The 26,161-nt window shown below is 35.0% G+C and overlaps 1 protein-coding gene across 22 annotated transcripts in view; it reads right to left on the reverse strand.

Moving 5' to 3' along the window:
- The window catches only part of SOX5 (SRY-box transcription factor 5), a 1,001,956-nt gene that overhangs the window by 28,158 nt on the left and 947,637 nt on the right, over window positions 1–26,161 (reverse strand). For all 22 annotated transcript variants that reach the window (XM_041735837.1, XM_041735832.1, XM_041735833.1 and 19 more), the window contains 2 exons: window positions 13,283–13,460; window positions 3,471–3,616 (listed from right to left, as the gene is read on the reverse strand). In XM_041735837.1, coding sequence (XP_041591771.1) covers window positions 3,471–3,616; window positions 13,283–13,460 — 324 coding nt within the window. The remainder of the gene's footprint in view (window positions 1–3,470; window positions 3,617–13,282; window positions 13,461–26,161) is intronic.

The raw sequence follows: 26,161 nt of genomic DNA on the forward strand, positions 1-26,161 counted from the left end.
CACTTCCAAGAAAAGTAAAAAAATGAGAAATCTTTTAGAAGTCTTCAATTAAAATGTGTTTTAGTAAAAATGACTTTCATTATGTGTTTTGGTGCATATTACTAGAAAACATTTGTCCCTATCTTCACACCTCTAATTGTTTTTACTACCAATTACAGCTTTTCAGAATTAAGACTTTCTACTTGGGACAACCATGTTGGTCATTTGAAATCTGGAGAAAAGTTACTATGTATAAGGTTTATGTACTCAAGAAAACAAATCTCTACTACAGGATTCCAACCCAGGGATCTCAGGTCATGCTATCACCTCTCAGACCTCAGACCAATGGGAAGCACCAGGCTGGGTTTTTTTTCTCTTTTCCCCTTTCCTTTCTCCCAGTTCTTTTCTATATGTTTTTTTTTTTTCTTTTATCTGCCACCCACACCCTTACTCCTCCACCCCTCTTCACCCTGGCTATCCTTACACCTCACATACTTTCTGGGTTTAGGAATCTGGGAGTATTGTCTTAGTGAGAGAAATGTTCTTTTTTTTTGGTATTTGAATGATGTGATAGAGTACAAAAAATTTATCATATCTTCTGTTTATGTCTTTCAAATGAAAGCAAAATTTCAAACCAACCACTGATCTACCTATGCTCTGGCTATGGATAAAGTTGGGCAATTATAAAAATCTATGAAAACGGTAGGTATTAGGAGAAAAACAACACAATAGGCATAGTGATGTTACTTTATGTGGAAGAATAAGCAGCCACCTTTGTCAACTCAGGTATAGAAATGATCTGATATGCTAAGCAAAATGGGTGGGGTCTTTATTCACTTCTTACAAGTAGGCTTACACATAGAGGCCATGGTTAACAGTCAAAACAATTTGATTTAAGCTATATACTCTATAAAGGCAAAGGACACACTTTCTCATTCAATACAGTATCTCAAGCTCACTATACCACCCCTCCTACATAGCAGGTGTTAATTAAAGGATATAAATTTGACATTATCTCATTCCCATGAGTTGCACATAAATCAACCATCCGTATTACAGAAATGACACTCAAGCTAGTTCAACAGAAAAAGGCAACCACAGTTAATACCTGCTTCTCAGCTTCAAAATCACACTTTCATTGTCAGGTATCAAGGTGTCATTCAGATCCTTCTGCTGAAAATATTTACTTTCACCTTACAGAAGTTTGTCATACTGTTATAATAATGGAACTGTTTCACTTCTGTATTTTAAGATTTTCACTTAAAAACCCATGAAAATATAAAACTGTAGTTGGTGATATAACTCAACTGCATTGAAAGTGCATGGCGAAGAGATTTGGGAATGACAGCCTTTTTGAGAATGAAGACATCTTAACTGGCCAACAGATTTTGGCAGGTATGACTCAAAAAATAGGTTTCTAAAAGGTTATAATGCTACAAAAGAGAAAGGGGAACTGTAGGCAATAGTGTTCAATAAGAGGCAATTCTCACTCGTGCAACACAATAGAGAAGGTGCTAATCAGAGAAAGAAAGTATGATAGTGGAGGTGGAACAAGTGGAAATAAAGTCCTCTAACAATGGACAACTATGGAGTAAAGTGAATGCAGATGGTTCCACTCCTGGTACTTAATCAAAAGGCTGAGCAGAGTCACTGGAGCCGGCATAAAGTCATGTGTTAGAACAACAGCTGATCTGTATTAGAGAAGATTAACTCGCAGTGCCATGGTGGAGGGCCCAGGATTATTTTATGTACTTCCATTGCCTTACAAGCCGTCAGCACAATTATTGCCCTCCGATCTGAATGAGTGATCTGTAACCACAGCTAAACAGCATGCTGCTTAGGGGCCTAGGAGCTTCATGAAGATGAATTTCCATACCATCAAAGTGCTTTTAATGGGCTCCCTGATCCAACCACAAGGCCTGTTTTGCAAGTATATAGAACTCAGGATGAAGGCTTCCTGTCCAAAAGGATTTGGTCGGTTGTCACTTGACAATTCCCAGCCAGCACAGGGGAGGAGAGGGAGGGGATAGGTAGAGTTGTCTCTGCTTTGGAGGATTAAAAAAAAAAAAAGGGTACAGATGCTTGCTGAATGCAACCAACTGCTATATCCACAGCTGAATTCAATGCGCTTAACAAATAACGGCAATTTAGCTATGCTTGCGAGGAATAGCTTGAGTCACTTTGCATTAGCATCTGGCTGAGTGTTAAACTCATTTCTACATGGGGAGCAGAGAAAAGGAATTTCTGTTCAAGCATCCTTTCAAGAATGTTTAAATATTTGAATATAAATTCCTTTATGCTTGCTATCATTCCTTCTTAGAGCTGTCACTTTGCTTTTCCCCTTCCCTTCTGGTGCTTAGCTAGAAAAATTTTGTGTCCTTCTCCCCGTACCAGTGTCGCTCTTCTTCTTATGTTGTGTGATTACCAGAGATGTACACCTAACCATGCTTTCCTTTCCCCTCTAGGTACAGAGCAGAATTGAAGTCATTTTTCCATCCTTTTGACCCATGTTGGACCAGGGTTGTGACAGGATTCCACGTAGATTTCACCTTCACTATGCAGGTTGTGAGCTTCTTAGAGATTGCACATCAAATTCCATACAAAGCCAGGGAAACCAGTGATCTATCAAATTAGCAATCTGCTCATTCTGGACAATCCTGTTTGACTCTCAAGCTTTCCATGATGGCTAACTTTCAAGTTATTGCTAAGTAGCTGATCATTTTTGTTCTCCTATTTACTTTATCTCCCTAGCTACAGGATTGGAAAAACAAGACTCAGTCACATCTTAAAATTTCAAATCAGAAATATCAAATGTGACCAAGATAAGTACATCACTCTGAGCTTTTTATAATGACATAATATTTTTTTCTGAGTAAAATACAATGTAGCTTAGACAAAAGTGTTTGAAATGATTACATCTAAGATAAATTCAGAAGTTTCACTGGGCTTACATATAATAACAATGTCCAAGTTTTAAAGAGCACATTTTGTTTTATAATAAAGTCAAAATTTCCAATTGTGCAGTCATCTAAAACTTGACAGTGCTTTGCAATGGAAACATATTATGACAGCTTCACGATCCTAGTTACTTAGGCTATGAGCATGGGTATCATCCAAGCTTATGCTGATTAAAGAAGATTCAGCATTTTCAAATCCAGCTCATCTCCAAATACAAGTTAAGCATCTCTGTAAAGCAAAACTTTCACTCAGACTCCGATATTTCAAATGCCATTCCACTTTAATGCAAACTGATGGCAGAAAGGGGGATATTAATTATCAATAAGGTCTGGAGATGGATAGAAGAGAATTATAACTCTTCTCATTTCCAGATGGTTTTGATTAGGATGGGCATGAAGATTTCTGTACTGACAGAGGGGGAAAAAGGGAGGGAGAACCATCATTCTAAGGTGGTGAGAAAATGAGAAAACAAAGAAAAAAAGCATTTAGGCAATTTAAGTAGTTTTGGAAAGTCAGTTATTTTATGAACTAACCTTTTCTGTCCGGCAGTTATTGAGACCTAGACTATTCACAACAGCCACCTTCCCATCAAGCACCTGTTGTTCCCGTCGGAGCTGCTCCTTCATTTGCCGAGCTTCTTGGATGGCCTTGGTGACAGCATCATGGTCATTTAAATAACCTGAGGGTGTGACAGAACAAAGGCTATGTTTTGTACAAATGTGTGAATAGGTTAACCTTCAACCAGAAAAAAAAATCACGTCTTTTTTTGGATAATGACTGGCGTCTGGCATATAATAATTTCTCGATTTCATTTCTCTAAAGTGAATGAATGAATGAATGAGTAATCCTTAATGCCTGCTTCACATGGTCATACATGAACGCAGTGCCAAGCATCTGTGATGCAAATGTAATACTGAAGTGAATGAAATATGGTTGTTTCCACATGCTGGGAGAGAAATTTAAAATGTAATTTATTTTATAAATTTATAATTCATTTTTAAACGAACTTTTGTCATTTTGTATTTTGTAGTGCAGAAATGAAACCTGACTTTTTTTTTCACGTAAGGCTCATTTGAATGCTAACATAGGATAGAGGTATTGATCATTATCACTCTGATTATTGACATTCTCATTGTATTAGAAAGGTCAGTTTAGAGTTTGCGTATTGCACTGTTATGGTTGTTATATACAGAAAGAACACATCATTATTAACTAAGTGAAAGAAGCTCGTTCCCCTCGAAATCCACTGATGGAGAAGTAAACCACAGGTGGCAGTGGTCTGCTATGATTACAAACTTGTAAGAGTTATGGGGCTAAATTTCAAGCACAGAATGTAACCAAGCACCTGTGAGTTGTATGGTAGGAAACTGTGGCTCCTGAAAACTACAGTCACACTTAATTCACACTCTTAATAAAATGGTCAAATGGCCAACTTGCATCTACCGCTCCACAATCCAGAGTGAGTAAAAAAAAAAAAAAAATTGTCAAAATTTTTCTTTTAAAGAATCACAGGTGTAAGGAGCAAAACTAATTTTTAACTTAATTTTAACACTGGTCATTTATTTATTTGTTACACATTATTATGATCACCCGCAGGACTTCAGGGTAGAGTACCGATGGGAAAAGACTGTTTCGTAAATATTGAAAAGAAAGCTAATATATCATCTTTCACTCTCCCTATCTTTTAACTAGGGCATAAAATGGCATAAACTGAATCTATAATATGCAATTGCCCAGAAAAGGGACTTGTTTGTGACATGAGGCTAAATCTAACCAGATCCATTGGTGAATTGTGACAGATGGAGGGACTGTGAGACAGAAGGCAGGCACTAATCACACATAAAATGACCGGCTTGCCTCAACATGTTCCATGGATTCCAGCAAACTTTACACCCTAATCCATTTTTAGAACAAAAAACATCTGGGCCATAAATCCTCTAATCTGCCAAAACACGCTATTAAATCCCATGATTTGTTGAAAAACACTAAGATTAAAGAAAGGAAATATAAAATGGCTAACTGCCGTGTTAGGAAAGTGTTATTAATACTCTTTCTTTGTCTCAATTATGAATGTTCTGGTACTAAAGAGCCTTGTCTAATCATTTCAGATTACACATCCTCGTCGTATTGCTAGACTCTTCTATCTGATCTGTTGATTGCCAAAAAACATAGAATACTTTCTTGCTGCTTAGACATTTCTATTGAAGAAGTTGATGTCAGATTAGTGCAGTGCTTCAGTGCTGGAGGGTTTCAAAATGATCCATGCTCTCCCCCCAACCCCCTTGCTATGCACAGACTAGACTTCATCCTCTGATCTCCTTGAGATAGAAAGACAAGTTCCAGTGTAGGCGACACAAAGAAGAGCCTTGAGAGCCACTATGTGTTTTGCTTTTCAGAGCGAAATTCATTGGAACGTATTCAAAGAACAAAACATCCTTGCTCATTATAAATACAATATCAATCGTAAACAACTATTTAGACCTAGGTCAAGCCTTTAGGGTTAATGTTTAAATTATGGTTTTTTTAACCTTATATTATCCTCAATATCCTGTCTTGGTTCTCATGAACAACCTTCTTAATATTTGATTCTTGATTATTCTGTTTGTGAACACTGCTACTCGAGAAAGAAATAGAGCTCTTAGAGGACAGTGATGGTCTCAGTATTTGTTCCTTTAGTAAAAGATCTTAAGAGGATCAGCCTGATTGTCCTATGCTCTAACCCCTGTATATGTACAACCTGGCATCATGCATTTTTGCCATCTATTTAGTTTCTTCAGAGAACAAACACATTTTGAAATGGTTTGGCATATAGCATTGAGCTAAAGTATGAATTCTTTTTGTTTTTAGGTGCTGCCAAGATAACATTGTGCAGGAAAAACGATTAATATAGATGCAAAAGGGATGCAAATCATATGGGGGTGAACAACTGACAGACATATGTTCTGTAATGTCTATTTCCAGTTTGAGGTGTGTGTTCCTATGCAGGTGGAAATAAGCGTCCACTTTAAAATAAACCTTCTTGCTTTTAGAGACTCTTGAATTTCAGTTAAAATGCTATATGAAATCTTAAATATTAAAGGCATTTATATATTACAGAGTTGAATAATAATAGGACTCTTTGCCTATTCTTTACATTTTATTCTCATCACAGTCACCAAATTACCAATCGTGCTGATTCCCTCTCTTGGCAAATGGCTTCACCTCTGATTGTGAAAAGACCAATAAAGCTGAGCTTTCACCTTCCCGCCCTACTCCCACCCTGACTCCTACCTCCTGCGAGCTTCAAATCTGTCTTCATTTTTGCCTATTGCCCCCTCCTGCTTCAGTGAAAATGGTGCCTCTACTTTTATTCAAGGCAAATACCCTAAACTCATGCTCTAGATTTCTATACATCTCCATTGGTCATTCTCTTACATATTTATGTCATCCATATCTGAACTTCCTCACCATCTCTATTGTAAGTTTCTCCACCTGAGACAAGCAATTTGTAAGTAAGTTTCTCCACCGGAGACAAGAAAATAAGTTTCTCTTTCAACTTTGTGTTGCTCTCTTTCCAACTCTCTCTCTTTACCTTCTAAGATTCTCATCATACTCTCCCATTAATTCTTTGCTCTTTCATTTCTGCTACAATTTTGTTTCTGTGCCTTTGCTCTTTTCAGTTGTCAAATCCAAGGGACACTTGCCATGGCTTGCAGAATGACCTCACTAACAATCCCCTCATTATAGATACTCCTTTCTTCCTCGTTTCTCATCATAACCCGGGGTCCCCCTTCCTCTCTGCCTCCTCCATCTTCATATCCTTGCCTGGATCTGGTGTTCATCTCCTCCCTAGATTTGGTCCAAGGTTACGATCTTCAGAAAAAATTTGCATTTTGGAGCTGGACATGCCTGAATTAAAATCATAACTTTGCCACTTACAAGCTATATAAATTGTACATGTGATTTTTACCTTTTTAAATCTCAATTATCTTATTGGTTAAATAGAGATAGCATTCACCAGATAACATAAATGAATTAATACAGTCTTGCATAATAAGTGGTCCATTAAACTTATTCACTGTCAATTTATTTATAAAATGGCATAGTGAAATAAGTAGGATTTAGGCATTGGATTCAGGTGGGTCTGGGTTTCTATTTCTTGGGAAGTGTGATATGTGCCAAACTATAACACATAATTTCATTGAATTTCCATTCTCATCAACTATAAAATGAACGTCAGATTGATGGAAGAATTAAACAAAATATATCTTATGAAGGAGTAGATAACATTTGGTACCTGAGGAGGCAGTAGAAAATGTTAATTCCTTTCTTTTCTTTTCTCTTTCATTTTCTCTATTTGCTCACCCTCAGCAGTCTTACTGCATGGCTTTGACCATAATGATAAAATCTGTGAAGGGATATAATTTCTTGGTATAGAGGTTTGATGAAAGGGAATCACCCTATATGCCCCCCAAATGATCACCTGATACATTTTATTTAGCCTTCATTATATATTTAGGCACCAACTGCATCATAAGATAGAATCGGAAGGTGGATATGGGCTTAGGCAAGTTTTGGTGAGCCTCAATCTTAAGGGGGAAGTGGGAAGGCAATGGTCAATATGGCTTCCTGTTAGCACTTCAAATGGAATTTGGGAAATGTAGGTGTAAGAAATTTGCAAGATTCTGTAACCTTGTTAAATTCACCACAGTTTGTTTTTTTATGCTTTGGTGTGTCTTCTTAATCACTACCAACAAAATTCTCAAAATTCCTATTCCCACCAAAGGCCTGCCTCCTCCCACTCCCACCTCTGTCTCCCAAACTTTACTCTTACTGAAATACTCTTTCTTTCTGGTATGTTTGGGACTTTATGCAAACGTCACCCCTTCTGTAAGGACTTCCCTGATATACCCCAGGCATGCTCCTTGGCAACATTAGAACTTCTCATCTCTATGCTCCTGCAGAACCTTATATATGCTTTTACTGTCACATTGCCTTCCATTTGTCTAAGTTTGTCTTTCACACCAATATTTGAATTACTTGAGGGCATTTTAAAATTTTCAATCTTTTATTCCTTTGGCTCATGACAGGGTCTGTTGAAGGTATAAACACATATTTCTAAGTTGAAAGTATCTACCTTTGTAATTCCAAGTTATTATCTATGTCATCACATTGATGGAAACCTGTGCCATAATGACACAGATTTATTAAACTCACAGATTTAACAGATGCTATGCAGGCAATACAAATTCTTATTTACTACATATTTATTTTACATAGGACTTTTCAGCTAGAAGTAAAAGTAAGCACACATGTGTTTCAAGTTATTTTCCACAAATATTAATTTTTTTCTATTGTTGAGGTCACTTATCATCATCAAATTTTTGGCACCCTGATATATAGCCATTTCTTCATCTGTGAAAACTCACAAGAATTAATTAGATTATAAATGTGAAAGCAATTTGTAAATTGTAAAGTGCTATGCAAATGTTAATTGCCAGATGTTGAATAATACCCTCAACTCCCTGACAATCCACTGGCTTTCTATTAAACTCTTACAATATTTTTGTTTGATAACCTACCCTCATAGAAGCTTTTCTGATTAAAATTGTAAACTAATGAAACTTCAAGGTAATATCCTCCTTTATGTCATTGTATTTTAAATTAGAAAGTTATACAAATAAAGTACCAAATTAATGAACTGGAAAATTTTTTCCTTCATTCTATTGAAGGAAAGTCTACTATAAGTCTACTATATTTGCTCAGGAAAGTTTTACTTCTTATGTGTTAATGTTTCTCAAGAATAAAGGGTAAGAATAACACATTCTAGATTCTTCCAAAGACTAAACAGTACAAGGCTGGAGGCATCTAAAGTCTCTCTCCAAGACTTCCAACTGCTCACCATCCTGCAAAATGCACGGCATAGAGAAGATATTTAATACCCATTTATTCGATGAATGAGTGAAAAGCTAGATAAATGACTGAGAAGAACATCTAACGTGGAGAGCCTACCAACAGGCAACAGCTGAAAAGGGAGCATGCCAACCAGAGACCATGAATCCTATGGCCTCACCCTCTGCTGTCTATGAGTTTGGGCAAGTTACTAGGTCTTCGTGTAAAGTCGTTTTCTTGAAATTAAAACAGAGGAAATAAACATAGAGTCACAGAACTGTCTACCCTGTGATAGAAACTTACTTAGAATCCCTGGGTAAGCGTTTAGCCTCCTTAGGCCTTGCTTCCTTATCTGTAAAATAACAAGTTTTGACTGGATGATATGGATATCTGGACTATCTATTTCAGGGTCTATAATTCTAAAATTAGCTTCACTGAGAAATAGATTAAAAATGCTTTTAAAATGTTTAAAGTATTATACATATGTACAACATAGGTGAAAAAGGACAATAAAATAAAGATAATATTTGGGCAAAAGATTCTAAACTTATCCATCATTCTTCTGAACTATTCATACCTTTTAAGGATCCCCTTTCTTAAAAAAAAAAAAAAAAAAAAAAGGATCCCCTTTCTTTTGGAGCAACCTATGCTTTGCATACCATATCAAAGGCATTTTTACAGAATACACTGTAATATTGGTCACCAACCTCAAAAACTCACTTTCTATATTTGTAGCTAATAGATATATAGCAAAGAGCCCATGTTATTAGCGATAACTTAAGTTATCTTTTAGTTCACAGTTTTCCTTGGTTTATTAATGGCATAACACATTAATTCTTCTTTCAGGGGTGACCTTTACAACACCATTAATGTGCACAGCTTTTATCCAACTACATTATTACTCATTACAGTTTCAGCTTTCAACATCTGCATTTGCTGAAAAGAGAAAAGTAAATTGTAGTGGCCTCGAGTCCTTGGAATATATGAGAGATGTGTATGTGGTGAAGGGATTTTTCAGGAAAAAAAAAAATAAGAGAAGTTTTAGTCGTGGAGAAAGTCAGATGATAAATGTCATTAAATACATTCTTGCCTTTCTAAAATATTTTGTCATACTTAATCCCTGGAATGCTGAAGTAAAAATCCTCATATGATAAAAATGCAAATCTATGGGTTATTTTGTTAAATATTCTAGTTCTAGTGACATTACAAAAGTAGCTCATAGACCAGCGCTGTGATATTTCTGAGCCTTCATGTCTATTCTAGAAGTGAATCATTCCTGCCAGATAAAATATTTTTTCTTTTACATACTTAGGACATGAAAGCAATTCTTATCTTGGAGTCCATTTAGGATATGGAGCCAAGTAACCGAGTTAGGCCATAACAGAGTGCTGCATGATGATAAAAAATGTACATGTACCCCAAACCTTTTTCAAACTTTTCAAAACTTAAATTTTCACAGTTTCTGCTCTCTCTGCTGCCCCACTGCCCCAGACTGGCTTCCTGTTGGCAAATAATCTGGAATTCTACTCTGTGGAGATTGAAGCATTTGAAAGACATTCCTTCAGCTTTTTCTTTCTTTTTTTTTTTTTTTATCCACCCCACAGTTTCTCTGCAACTTTACTCCCTTTTTTCCTTTGTTTTGTTCAGTCTCAGAAAAAAAAGAGTGGCTTTGCTCTTTTGCAAGGTTAATGCTTTCTCGTGATCTTTTGTCTTGTTCCATCATTGTGCTCTCTTTCATATCTTTATCTGTCTCTGACTCTTCTTCTTCTTGATATTATATATATAGTCACATATATATGAATGATTGTCCTATTTTAAACTTGTCTCTACGCAGTCCTCTTAAAATAATCACTTCTCAACACTAAGCTTACAAAAAGACTGATCTATAGATCAGCTGCATTTTCTCTCCTCATAGTCTTCAAATCATTGTGATTGAAATTCTGCTAAGACATGCTCCTAAAACTTCTCTGTCAGAGTTTACCTCTCTACGAGCTCCAGCTAAATCATAAAGCTTTTCTTTTTCATTTTTTTTTACTTTTCCGTTGTCAAATGCAACACTGTTAAATAACACCTCCTTTTTTGAAACTCATTTTTCCTAGGCTAGCATGACACGGCCCTATCTTCATTCCTATTCTAAGACAATCACTTGCTCTTTATCGGTTCTCCCTCTAAAAAAAGTTTGCTGGTTTTAAAATGTGTACAAAGATATTTTGATATTCCTTGCTTCAGAGCTGGAGCCTAACACCCCTTCCTTTGAGTTAGGCTGCACTTGTGATTCTCTTATAATGAGAATAAAGTAGACTGGACTCTGTGTGACTTTTGAGACTAGGTCATAAAAGGTACTGTTGCTTTCTCTCTGTTCTCCCTCTTTGATCACTCAGTCTGAGGAAAGTTTGTTTCCATGCAATGAACAGCCCTACAGAAAGACTCAACGGGCAAAGAATGGATCCTTTATTAACACCAATGTGAGTGAGACATCTTGAAAAAGGGACACCTATCCCTAGAAAAGTCCATAGATGACCAGAGCCCTGCCTAACACATTGACTACAACCATGAGGCCTTCAGCCAGAACCACCCAGCTAAGCTGCTTCCAAATTCTGACTCTTAGAAATTGCGAGGTAATGAATATTGGTTATTTTAAGCTGCTGAGTATTAGTTAATTTGCTATGCAGTAATGATATCTAATGTAGTAGGTAGGTAATACCTATGATTCTTTATCTCAGTTCTCTTCTTACTATACACACTCTTTTTTGGTGAACTTATTTTTTTTAGAGGTACATGTATCTTTTCATTTCCTTTATTTCTTTTAATTCTAGGATAGCTAACATACAGTGTTATATTAATTTCAATATAGTGATTTAATAATTCTATACTTAGTTTCAATATAATGATTTAATAATTCTATACATTACTCTGTGCTCATTGAGATAAGTGTACTCTTAATCCCCTATATCATATATAGTTCTACATCTAAAATGCTAGCACTTTACATATCAGACTTACATTTATAGTTTCCCCCCAAATATCTCTACCTAACAACTCCTTGTGTTTCAACACTTACTAAATTTTTATGTTCCTCCTCCAAATCTCCTTCCACTTCGGTCTTCTCTTTCACAGTTAAGGGAAGTATTAGCCTTCTTATTTCAATGATTCAAAATCCTAGACTCCTCTGTCTCCAACTTGAACCTTACCAGGTACTTTCTGTTGAGGATAGTTGTATCAATTCTTTACTAACATCTCCTCAATCTATTCCTTTCTTTGTTGTATCACTGCTTATTTCTAGTTCATGTAACGAACTGTTATCCTACACTAAAACAATGGTTTCCCCGATCCCTATCTCTTCCTGCTGCCAATACTCTTCTTCCTTAAAGTACTGATCAGATTGCTGTCTGGAGAAAAAGTCAAAACTTCTGAGGATAGCATCCAGTCAGATTCCATCTGCTCCTTTCAGTTTTAGCCCCAATCACTTTTCGCTACACACTTATCCTATATGCTAACCAACTCAGTGCATCTCTCAAAAATATGCTATTTTACTCTGGATTTTGTTTTAAAGGCTAAAATGCCTGGAACAGTCTCTTTTCCTCAAGACTCCACCTGAATTAGGCTATCCCCAACTTAGCCTTCCTTGATCCTTCCCAAATAGAATCCAACATGCTTCTTTTTCATGATAAGGTTGTGTCTCTGCTCTGAAATAGCACTTACTATGGCTGACTAGTACTGTAAGAGGGATGAGTCATCCCCTAACTAAAGAGTCTTTCCCCTGACTAAACCCTGAGCTCCTTGAAGGCTTGTCTGTGCTAGTTTCCTTATAACAGTATGCAAATGATAAACATGTCAATAAATGTAGGTTGAAGTAAGTGTGTACAGTCTAATTTATGTGTTACTAAAGTAAGAATCATTGGAATTTTTAAAAAGTCAGCTTATAGAAGCATTTTCTAGTGTTGACTTTACCAAAATGACAATTATGGAGAAATGAAACTATGTACTTTTTATAATACTTTGGTGTGTTCAAGTAAATCTCAAGCAGTATGGAATTGAAAAACTTCATATCCTGATGGGTTACTGCTCATCTAGGTAGAATATCTTTTATCATTATGAATAGTTTGTACACATCACAAAAAAATGGAAATATATTTCAGTGACGGAAAAGGCAAGTTATCTAACAACAACATTCTGGACACATTGCTCTCTTCGATTAAGTCATTTAGGCCTCCTTTTTAAAATAAACTTAAGAACATCTGTTACATCAACAAACATAACCAGTTCAATTAGCTTTTCAGGGGGACATTGTAATGTGGACTTCAGTTATAAATTGCATTTGCATGTTTAGAACATACCTATGAGGTTCATCAAATTGAAACTTTCCTATGGAACTAAAACCATGCACAGGGTATGCGTGATTCGCCATTAAAAGATGATTTCATTCAATTGCCATAAACAGAAAATCAGCAAGAACAAAAGAAACAGAACTTACCTATTGTGCTAACTCTGGCTGAAGGACTAGCTAATGCTGCTGGGACAGAGGCTTTGAGGGGGCCTGCCCCACTGTTTATTCTCAGAGCTGGCATATGGGGAGAGGTGGGTGATGTGGGTGATTTGCCATCAGAGGTCTTGGGTTTAGCTGATAGGTTCAGTGGCTGTGCCACTTCATCCTGCAATGATCATTAGAACATGAGCTGTGATAAGGCACGGCTGATCAAAAATGCCTAGAAAAACACAGGTATACAGCCTGTCATTTCCCACCAAATTACTCTATCAATCAGTGGTCTTAACATTCAACCTGAACATTAGAGTGTCTGGTTAGCTGTCAACGATGTCACTTACAACTACATATTATGAAAAACCTTCTGTATAAAAGAAAGTACACGTGCAGTCAACTATCCAGAAAGTATATAACTGATGTACCTATAAGAAATATTCTTAAGCTACTCCTTGTACTATTCATTTTTGCTGAGAGGCAATTACATAATTCATGCAAAATTATGATACAGGTAGGGTTTTTTTCAACCTCAAAATAACAGGGGTTGAGTCCAAAGCACCTTTGTACCCTAGTGCTTAAGACAGAGTACCTGGAATATCCATGATGGAGGAGTTAATTGGTGTGTACCTCTGATCAGAACTGCTCTCCAAATTAATTACAAAAAAAAGAAGGAAACTTTCTGTCTTAGAAAATAATCTTTTCTCTTAGGTTTCACAGAAACAGTTTTGGATTTCATCTAAAAATGAAAATAAACATAATTGACATTATACCAATTTGTGCTATTTATATGCGACACTGTTCTAAACACTTAGCGTTACATTTTTAAATCTAAATTTGTTTTCCAGATTTTCCTTACAACGTATGCCACAATCAATACATTGTGGTATGAAGATATTTATGTGGTTAATTCAGAACATAAGATGAGTTCCAATTGTTCAATATTTGAATAGGTCAAGTTTATGTAGTTTTCATTCTATTTTATACCTTTCTATGTTAGCCTTTGTGTAATATCATACAAAAAATTTATGTATACAATTATCATCAAAATTTCTACCACATTTATAAGGATCAGATAATATTAACATTACATCACTTTTTTCATCACAAATTGAGAAATTTATTCCTCTTTTGTGCTCTAAAATGGAAATATCACATGTTTATACTTTATTGCTTACAATACCTACAATTTTACATGTAGTAATATTGTAGAATAAAAATTTATTTTCCACGTTGTTACTGTTCTATCTTCATGAGTTAAGAACATAAACTATCTACTGGTAGTAGCAAGATAATTTGCTGAAAGTGGAACAATTTGGAAAAATGGTGTGATTTGATGGAATGGACACATATTAATGTTTACAACATTTTATATATATATATATATATATATATATATATATATATATACCAAAAACCATTGAAATCAATCACTTTATAAAAATGGTAAAATGGCATAATATGACATCTATTTAAAGTTTATATTTTTAAAGTGGTTTATTATTAAATTCCATGGTTGGCTGCACCTAGCAAACTTATGAACAAACTAGAAGAAATTACTCTTTAACATTTTTTTAAAATTCTGTTTTCTGTTTCAGGAAAAAAAGAACAGCTAACTGAAAATCTATGAGAATTCAAAGAGCAATCTGAGATCACATTAGATGTGTAGTAAGTTGATGACCATCATACCAAATTTATATGGATTCATAGTCTTGGAAGAAAGGAAAGTAAGCTAATTCCATGACTGGTTCACTATATAATTAAGAAAAGTTTACTTTAGCATTGTAAAAACTGCAAGGGCAAAATTATTCATAGATCTTTCAATCTGGAACATTTGGTTAAGGTGGTGAGCTATAATCCTTATATATGAGGTTATGGTTGACTGAAACCCAAAAGTATTGTGCTCCTTCTGCCCATACTGCAGTACAGATGAGTACAAATGTGATCCTTGGATCAGTACCATCAGCACCATTTGGGAACTTATTAGAAAAGCAAATTCTCTATCCTAGAAACTTTGGAGGTGGGTTCTAGCAACCTGTTTTAACAAGCATTCCAGATGATTCTGATGCACACTAATATTTGAGAGCCATCACCATATACCATATAGAGATAGTTTTTTAAAAAAAATTTAACTTCAAAAATTTTTTTATTAAGCTTCCACAATGTAAGGAGGTAACATTAAAAAACACATGTTGGGGGATCCCTGGGTGGCGCAGCGGTTTGGCGCCTGCCTTTGGCCCAGGGCGCGATCCTGGAGACCCAGGATCGAATCCCACGTCGGGCTCCCGGTGCATGGAGCCTGCTTCTCCCTCCGCCTGTGTCTCTGCCTCTCTCTCTCTCTGTGACTATCATAAATAAATAAAAATTAAAAAAAAAATAAAAAACACATGTTGGGGCACCTGGGTGGCTCAGTAAGTTAAACATCCCACTCTTGATTTCGATTCAGGTCATGATCTAATGGGTCCTGAGATCAAGCCCCAAGTCTGGTTCTGCTCAGCATGTTTCTCTCCTTCTCCCTTTCCCTCTGTTCCCCCCAACAAAACTCTCTCTCTCTCTCAAAAAACATAAGTCTTTAAAAAAATACCTGGTTATCTCATTCTTTAAGATTTTAGCAAAGCATAACGTACGCTAATAACAATAAATGAAAACATGTATATGTATAATAAACTAAATGCTACTGACATTCAGTAGGCCAATAAAGATTAGGATCCAGATTTTCTTCCTGTTATTTCAGTTTAAATATCCTGTCAGATAGGAGCTTTACTGACTGTTTACCATGCAGCTGTAAATACTCTAGACACTTTATCTTTTACCAAATTTACCTGCTTACTGCTTTCTGTATGAAACTACTGCCTTTTGTCATGATAGCCTGAAAACTTCCTTGGGCAGTATTCACAACTCTTGCAAAAGTTTTGAGGGAAGACTTGGAAAAATTAAGGTGGTTGTTTCACTTGACTGTGCAGAAAAAAAGAGAGGATGGAATATATTCCCAGAATTGCAAGAGAAGAGATTTATGAGCACAAAGGAAATAGAGCGTGAGTGTGTATGTGTAGGGGGAATGATGGTGTTGACGAAGATGATGCAGATGTAGGTGCTGATGGGATCTGAAGCATATGAAATGTCATATGCTTAGCTTTAAGACTAAGAACTATTACATGCACGTACTGAAAAATGACTACCCAAAGCATTTATTAGAGCAAGAGACCCACTGGAACTCTTAATATTCTCCTCCATTCAAGGCAGCACAGATGTCTGAAAGCCAAAAAGTGCAAAGCCCCAAGGACATAATAGAGGTTGACAGTTCCCAAGTTGATAGAAATGTCATTCAAAATTGCCCTTTCGTTCTCTTTCATTGTGTGACCTGGCTAATGGTATATTAATAAGAACCCACATGCTTGATCCTTATAGTGGTAACTATACAAATAATTTTGACCCATTATATGATATTATTTCACAATTTGGTTCTTCTAATAATTTACTACTGAGCTACTATACCAAATACCTGTTATTCATGAAGAATACAAAAATTACAGTAGTTTTCCCATTTTCTATTAATTATTTTTCATTTGACTAGATGAAAAATTTAAAATCCTAACTATAAAATGAAGGTGGACTATTTATTTATGACCTGCATTCTCCTAATTATGAATATGCACAATAAATGCCAAAGGTTAAGTTTTTTTCCCAAAGGTTTTTCTACTTTTTTATTTGCAAGAACTTATTTAGGAGAAATTTGAAAGCTTAGCATGATTAAACCCTACTCTTACAAATAAAGCATGCATTCTAAAATTGTAAATAAATAATTTTTATATAAAAGAATATAAGTAATTTTCAAGGTCAAGAAAGCATTGGAAAAATAGCATTTCTATGAAGTACACTGTAAAGTGATAAAAAAAAACAATTTCTCTTTAATTACTTGACCAATCATTAAATGATGCTTCCATTTGAAAATTTTGAAAATAGCATATTCCATAATTAGTTAATTTATACACAAAGTGAGAATTAAGAAGAATCTTATGTATTTGTCGAATAGTTCCAAAGTGGATATGCTAGCCTAATATAAATATAAGGCAAACGTTTAAGAAAATGTGTAAGCTAAGGTAAGTAAGTTTTAACTGATAGGTTATTACCTACATTTATAGAATTCATTATAATATTTCAAATCATCTATTTAATCTTCAGTTCTTTGAAGTAATTAATAATCTCAGAAAGGAAACTAAAACAAAGTTCTAAAGAAACCCAGGTTGTTAGACTCATCATACAATATTCTTTTTAGTTATATAACAAATTTAATCTTAAATTTAAAAAGATGTTGATGAAATGGAATTTCTGAAATTCAGACTTAAATATGTAATTCTTTATATGAAAAAAACACACATAAAGGTCAATACATGTGCAATAAAATGAAGTAACACATGCATTCGCTATTGATATACCAGCTTAAAATTTAAGGTACAAATGTTGATTTCTTTGGTGACTTTTTTTTGTGCTTCTCTGTTCTCTATACTACATCGCATCAAAAAGGTCATTTGGTAGTGCTAAAGAGCTAAAATACCAGGAGTCCACATCCTATATATCAGAAAATACAAGAATTCACACAAAAATGCATAAGAGAATAATATTTCATATATATAAACATAAGTTCTAGGAACCTATTTATGATTATAACTTCTCCTAATATTTTCTAATTTTACTCATCTGGGATAGAATGCAAAACAAGTATAATCTAAACAAACATAAAGTTAAGGCATGTTCCACTTATAGCTACTACGACTTGTCTGAAAGCAAAAATCTAACTAATGTCAACTTGTCTTCATTGTAGAAATATTGTGGAGGTGTAATGAATTTATGTCTTGTAGAAATATTGTGGAGGTATAATGAATTTATGTCTTAACCAATGAAAATAAATATCCCACAGAGATAAATAATAAATTTGGAAGAAGAAAATTACTTGACATAAACATACAGCCTTAGATGCACTGGAGAAATACAACTGTAATCAGGAATGCAGAATTATTCCACATAAACATAACAAAAACTATAAAAAACTTTAAAAAATAACTATGTAAATTTAAAATATATTTTACATAGACGATTTTCAAATAATAAGCTTATTCTAGGAAAAACATGTTAGTCTAACATAATTGTATGATAGTCTTAATTTTTAATGTGTGAAGACCAAATGACTCATAGAAATCGATAATTTATCAAAGAAAAAATCATTCTCTAAGAATCCTGGAGGTTTATTTCTCTCCCCTCATTCCTAAGCCTTTCTTCTTTTTAATATTTTTAATTTATTTTTTATTTTTGCTAAGGAAGCTTAATAGAGTGCTAGAAAACAGGAATACCAGTATCCTAAAGAAATCTCCTCCCTTCTGTTTGTTTCCTTATCCTTCACAACAGAAAATATATCTACATGCAGGTCCTTGAACTGCAAGTTGCACCACTAAGGATGAGCAGATAATTATATTCCCCAGAATTTAAAATTCCACCTTTATTCACATCTTTACTCATTCTCATTATTATAATTTTTCTTTAAGTAGTTACCTAAGGTAGTTACTGAAAATCAAATATTTATTTGGTGGATAACAAATTTAAAGCATTATACCAGCAATGGGCAAGAACATATAAATTTATGCAATCATCCATCCATCCATCCATTCATTCATTCTTTATTGAATAAAATTTCAACTATTTATTACTTGCTCTTTTATGTTGAGCATTTAGAAAAATGCAAATCACCTGACATCTAGGCCTGTGGCTTTGACGCTTTGGTTTTATGGGGTCAGTAATAAAGGAGCAAAGAATGTATTTACTTTATATTTAAGCCTGCAGTGAAGATGCATGTGGAATTGGGTTTTATTTAAACTAAACTATTTGAGGACAGTCTGTGTATTTAATGTATTCTTTCATTTATAAATATGATTTGATTCCTTAATAGGCATACAACTATTGAATAAAATAAAATATGGAATTTCAGGCTACTTCCTCTGCACAATTTGAAATCTGTGGTTGTCCCCATATTTACCACAAATACTCATGTGAAGTGAGTAGCAAAAATAACATATGGCAGAGAGTAAAGCATTCATGAAGCATGTTGCAAAATTAATCAGCTGGTTGCTATTATCCTCTGATAAAATAATCCTATTAAGTAGGGAAGTTACACTACAGGTTGAATTGGATAATGGGCACTGTGGCTGCACCTCTCTTCCCTAGCTTGGCTTTGCATTCATTGTCTATTCCTATTGTTCACTGCAGGAACCCTTTTGCACCTTTTCCGCCCATATAAGGCAGTTCTTTCTACAGTTCAGTTAGAGGCTTACTAGAGAGAAAAACAAAACAAAACAGATAAAACAAAACAAAAACAATCTTTTTGAGAATCCAAAAGTCCCTGATCTTTCCTTCATAAACTTAGATCAGAAAAAGGTTTGCATTTATGTGCAAAAGGCAATCAAGGTAATATCAGATAAAACTACCTAAACATGTTAAATTATTTTCTTAGCCCCTTAAGAATAAGGGATCCTACTTGTATGGCTACTCCAACTCCATAATTTATTAGTAGGTTCTTGATGCCTAAAAATCAAGTCTATCAACTTAAAGACCACATGGTCCTGAGGCCCTTTTCATGAAGGAATGCTTGCCTTTGGTCTTACAAATTGCAAGATGCCTTGTTAACCAGGCAGATAGAACTCCACGAATTCTTTGGTAGGTATGCTTTTGCTGTGTTAATGCTATTAGACTTAAATGCCATTTAAATGCAAGTCTTCAGTTATTTAGCTGAGGGTAATATATTGCAGCTTCTCATTTAGCTTTCTTATTTTGCCAGTTTACACTTTTGCTTCACATATACTGCTTCTTTTAAAAGAGAGTACTAGTAGTGTAGTTGGGGGATATTTGCTTCATAGCGATAATTTCATATTGTTTTTACATTTAATTAACTTACAGGTATTCACATAGTCTTCATCATCTAATTTGTTGTTTTACATGCTCCCTGTTCCTTTTCTGTTAACATTTGAGTCAAGTATTTCCCTTGTTTTTTTGCTTTTGATGATTTAATGCCTCTAAAATGTCAATTATATCCACAAACACACACACATATATATTTGAACACAAATAGAGAAAAGAATAAAGTGCGTGGCTTGGCTTGTGGAATATCAGTAATATTTAGCAACCATTTCTTAATTTAAAAATTGCTTCATAACACCTAAGCCAAAAAATTCCATCCCTTCTACACACAAAGTTCTTCTGGGGTAGCTGGCCCTCCAGTGGCCCCCTGATAATTCCTGCCTCCTGGCATTTATGCTGGGGCGTATTCCCCTCCCACAAAAACAGGACCAAGCTATATAACCAATAGGCTACTACTGCGGAAAGGACAATTTGACTCCCAGTGCTAGGTCATAAAGGATGTTGTAGTTTCTACCTTCCTCTTTCTTGGATCAATTGCTCTGGGGTATGGTTTCTCAATCTCAGCAACTATTGACATTTTGGCTGAATAATTCTTTGTTGTGAATGACTGTCCCGCGTAGGATGTCTAGCTGTATCCCTGGCTCTACACTAGATGCTTGTAGCCCTTCTGCTCATGCTGCAGCAACCAAAACTGTCTCCAGATGCTGCCAAATGTTTCCTGGGGGACAAAATCATCCCCAGGGGGGAGCCACCTGCCATGTCACGAGGATACTCAAACAGCCCATAGAGAGCTCCACCTGGCAAAGAGCCAAGGCTTTTTGCCAACCACCAAGATATGACTTGTTAGGCACGTGTGTGAGACACTTTGGAAGTGGATGTACCAGCACCTATCAAGCTTTCACGAGACTGCAACCACAGCTGACAACTTAATTGCAGCCACATGAGAGACTCTTACCCAGGTCCATCCAGGTAAGCTGCTCCCAGATTCCTGACCTGTGGAAATTGTGTGAGATAAGTGTTCATTGTTTAAAGTCACTAAATTGTGCAGTATCTTGTTAGGCAGTGATAGCTAATCCATCCTCCTAAGGAAGACGTATAGCCAACACATGTTAAGTGCTTCCATGATTCCAAAGCATTTTTTTTTTTTACCATTACTTCATTTTGACGCCTGGAAAAACACTTGTTTCTCATTCTTCAACCATGATATATGAATGCATTTCATGAATCTCCCTCAGTTTTACTCATTTACTTTGCAGAACTAGATATCGTTCCTTTTTGCTTTTTCTTTCTGTCTCTTTTAATATTTTTTCTCCCTTCTCTTTAACATTTCTAACTGAGTTTTGAAACTTTAATTTTAGATTAACTATCTAACCTTTACTTTTCATTTTCAAAATGTGCTAAAAATATACCGTATATAGTTTCTATATATGTACTTGAAGAATGTCCTGTCAGAAGAACTTTAGCTCACAATACTAAATGAAAATTCATTCACAGAAATTCTGCAGAGTAAATTTTTCAAATGCAGAGTACATTTGAAAAGATGGAGAAGGAATACAAATGTCAAGAATAATATTTGATGAGAACAGTTATAACATGAGCCAGTATAAAATGTATGGTGTTTCAGATTCAACTTTGTTTAACCTCTTGTCCCTAGACAACTTCAAATTCCTAATAATAATGGTTATTTTGTCCTCTGGTTGCTCATTACATCTGGATGATTGCTATTATCTTTTAAAATGATTAATAGTGCTTCTACCAAGAGGCTAAAAGAAAGCATAAAGCAGTAAGACTTGATGTTAATAATCATACCAGTTCTTCTTATTAGCCTCTAAATGTAAACCTTCAAAAGCTTTTAAAAAATACTTTAGAGGGGATCCCTGGGTGGCTTAGCAGTTTGGTGCCTGCCTTTGGCCCAGGGCGCGATCCTGGAGTCCCGGGATCGAGTCCCGCGTCGGGGTCCCAGCATGGAGCCTGCTTTTCCCTCCTCCTGTGTCTCTGCCTCTCTCTCTCTCTCTTTTCTCTCTCTCTCTCTCTCTATGTCTATCATAAATAAATAAATAAATAAATAAATAAATCTTTTAAAAAAATAAAAAACAAAAAATACTTTAGAGAAATTAAAGAATTGGTCACTCCATGTATAGAAAGAACATAATGTTTCCGTGGCACCATTTGATCAGTTCTTAGATACATAACTGAAAAGCATTTGTCATTTTAATTTCCTGTTCATTTCACTTGAAGATATGTCAAAAAAATTAATCAAGGACTACAAAAATTATCAAATGATGGAATGGATTCACACACACACAAAATAAAGCAGGAACTCTCAGAGCAATACAGTGTTACAAAATAAACTATAAGAAAATAGAAACCACGCTGATCGGATTCTACTATCTCTTGCATTTTGTGGACAACACCTTTACTTGGACTTGGACGTACAAAATAAGCATACCAACATCTCTGCCTGAATCTACAAAAGGAATTAATATCAAAAGGACAGGAGAACAATATAAACAACTCCAATACAAATGAGTATAAACTCTCTGCGCCCCCCCCCCATCCCACTTGGAGGCCTATTATTCACAGGGGAAAGAAAACTCATAAAAACATTAAAAGAATGAGTGAATCTTGAAAGAAAACAAACAAAATCAAATACTTCGGAAGATCCTTAGAGGGCTAAAGAAACTTCTTTTCAAAAATATCTATGGTTCTTTATGGATTTAAGTTTTTATAGATCCTAAGAAAAGTTCCATCTGGCTATAAGCAGATAAACCAGCTTTAGAAGGCCATCCTAGGAGAAAGAGGGCAAAAAAAGAGCAGGTATTATCATGCATATGTCATTTAATATTAATTCTCATTTAATTAAATAGAAACCTCATTTCCAATACCTACATATATGCATATATAGGTTCTAATGGGCACAAATCCCTCATAGTCTGGTGGACCCACTATTACTATTTAATGGTAAATGACAGTTGTAACAGTTAATTGGTGTGTTCTATCTACTTGGGAGATTGAGTAAGGGTCAAGTTTTCTAAGGCATAGAACCTTGGAGAAGGATGGACACATGTATGCATGAGTGCATGTGTGCATGCACACATCCTGTAATGGATTTGAAGGTGAATGAGACACAAAGCTACAAGTTAGGGAAGACTAAAGCAGAGCCCTATTATCACTGACTAACAAACCATTGTATTTCATTTTATTTCATTAGTTGTCTTCTTCAATTGTTGATTGCAAAATCATCAGAGTTTAAATAGTTTAAGAAGCCTTTATTCTTTAAGATTTTTTTTAAAGATTTTTATTTATTTATTCATGAGAAACACACACACACACACACACACACACACACAGACACACACAGAGGCAGAGACACAGGCAGAGGGAGAAGCAGGCTCCATGCAGGGAGCCCGATGTGGGACTCGATCCTGGGACTTCAGGATCACACCCTGGGCTAAAGGTAGGCGATAAACCTCTGAGCCACCCAGGAGTCCCAAGAAGGCTTTATTCTTTAAAGGAATGTTTAGGGATGATCTGAGTACAGACTGAGTACAACTTTCTTGAGGGTAGGCATTAATAAATTAAATGTTTTAATCACCTACATATGGCCTTGAATCGAAAAAACACTAAATATTAACTACTAAATCTTAATTACATGGATAGTTATGATTAATCAATGAAAAATTCTCAATCATTTTTTTTCTTTTTTTTCATAAAGTGATATACAATTTTCTCATAAAGTGTTTTAACTGTCACTTTGTCTAATGAATGATAGGAACACATGTACTACAATAACACATCCTTCTATGTTTAAATCTCTTCAAATGAATTCTTCTCACTACCTGAATCTCATAGTTCTTCCTAGTCTTCAGAGTTTTGCTCCCTTTTCTTCTTGCTTTCCCCTGAGTTTAAGGTTTGACACCTCTAAGATGCACTGCTTTCTAGTTATAGATGTCAGTTCACAGAGCCATTGTCAGGCACCCCTGAGCAATAGGCTGCCTATTAATTTAACTTGAAACTTTACTAGGTTGCTACATCTAAACTACAACTCTTTCTACTCCATTCATTGCAGACAGAGAAAGAGGGACAGTCACTGAAGACAAAGGGTAAAAAGTCCAAGGATAAGCAAAGATAAAATTTAAATGCAAAACTTACTTCTCTCACTCCCACTTGCTGTAGCCCAGACTGATTCTCACCTTTTAGAACAAGGGCAATCTTGATTGATTTTCCTTTCTGTATAGAATTAGAAGACTTGTCCCATTTGCCCCGTCTCACTTTTTTTCCCTCAGGTGGAAGGTTTATTCTTTAATTTGTCCCAAAAGTATCTTTTAGGCTTTATTCTCAACAGTACTAGTTATTGGAAAGAAAGCATTTATATTCCAGTTGGTGAAGCAATAGACAGATACTGAATGATAAAATGTTTAAGGCTTTGGAAGTTGCTATGAAATTTTAATACTTGAAGAAATATCACTGTAATTAATCTAAAAGAGTGTCATGAAGGAAGTTCTTTTGAAAAAAATGTATTTCATAGAGTCTGGATTCTTTTTTGAGTCTGTATTATTTAGACCAAGGGTCTCTGTGATTGATTTACTAGCCTAGAAGAGGGATTTGGATTTTAAATCTTAAATGTTTAAACATTTTAAAAACTTTTGTAAGGTTATAATTCCCATATCCTTGGATCCTCACATCACCTTTTCTGAAAATACAAAATGGTATCAAAGGCATGAGCTCTTTGAACATTAGGTCCCATAAAATTTGCTATTTGGGATTAGAAGATTTTTACTAGAAATAAAGACCACATTCCCTTCCCCAAAATATTAATCAAAAACAATTATCTTCCAATTATGATCAACTTAAAGTATTTTTCCTTTCTCCTTCTCTCATAGTTAACTTATTAGAGAATAAATAGAATAAAAGACATAATATATGTTTCATTGGATACAGGAATTATGCAACTTTTACCTGAGAACTTCTATTTATTCCAAAAGAAATGCTGATTTTGTCATGAAGAGAACTAGTTTCTCAAGAAGAAATAAATGCTTACAGTCCTGTATACTATTTGTTATATTAATGTTTGGAAGGAGTCGGTTAAGTATTACAAAACATATAAAAGTATACCGATAAGTTTAGTAGACTGTTAATACCTTTTTAAAATAATTTGAATACTTTTATATCTGTTCATCTTTTTTTTTCTTTTTTTTTATATCTGTTCATCTTAATGCTGATTTTCTAATATTATTCACTTTACTTCCTGACATCTAAATAACTTTACTAGTTACAAAGTGTCCTTATACATTTTGTCAGATTTTAGTGTCATTGATGGTGTGAGATACCATTAATTCTGCTTCACAAATTAGGAAACTGACATTAGAGATATTTAAAAATTTGCCAATGGTCATAACTTTAGTAAGCTTAGGACTTGAATCCAAGTCACTGGAGTATAAGCCTAAGCAACTTTCCTCTACCATTTAAATGCCAACAGGGAAGAATTTCTCTGAGAAATCAGACTAACAATTGAAATCTTGTCATTTCTTCTTCATTCCAAATAAATTGTTTTACTCCATTATGATGGGGGCCATGCAGAGCTCAATTTGGGTAATATTAGTCTGAACTCTTACAAAATATTTATGATACAAAATCATGAAATATTTTATCAAAGCAGCTACAAATAAATTCCAAATGTATTCATATATCTAAAATATATCATAAAACAGTAACTATTTGAAGTAAATGCATAAGCATCCTCAACACTATTATTTGATACCTATTTTGTTTCAACATAAAGCACATGTCCATTTACGTATATCCAAATGCTGTCCAGTCATTTAGAGAGGAACTTGTATTGCAAAAAATGAAGGAGAGGATAGGAAAGACCTTTAGCCCACCTACTGGCTTGACCAAAGGCTATGAATCCATCCCAGGTTTATTTCAAATGAGTTGTGTCAAAGGTTACCCACCGGCCGTTTTATAGTG

This window comes from Vulpes lagopus, chromosome 21 (assembly GCF_018345385.1).
Source record: "Vulpes lagopus strain Blue_001 chromosome 21, ASM1834538v1, whole genome shotgun sequence".
NCBI classification, from domain to species: domain Eukaryota; kingdom Metazoa; phylum Chordata; class Mammalia; order Carnivora; family Canidae; genus Vulpes; species Vulpes lagopus.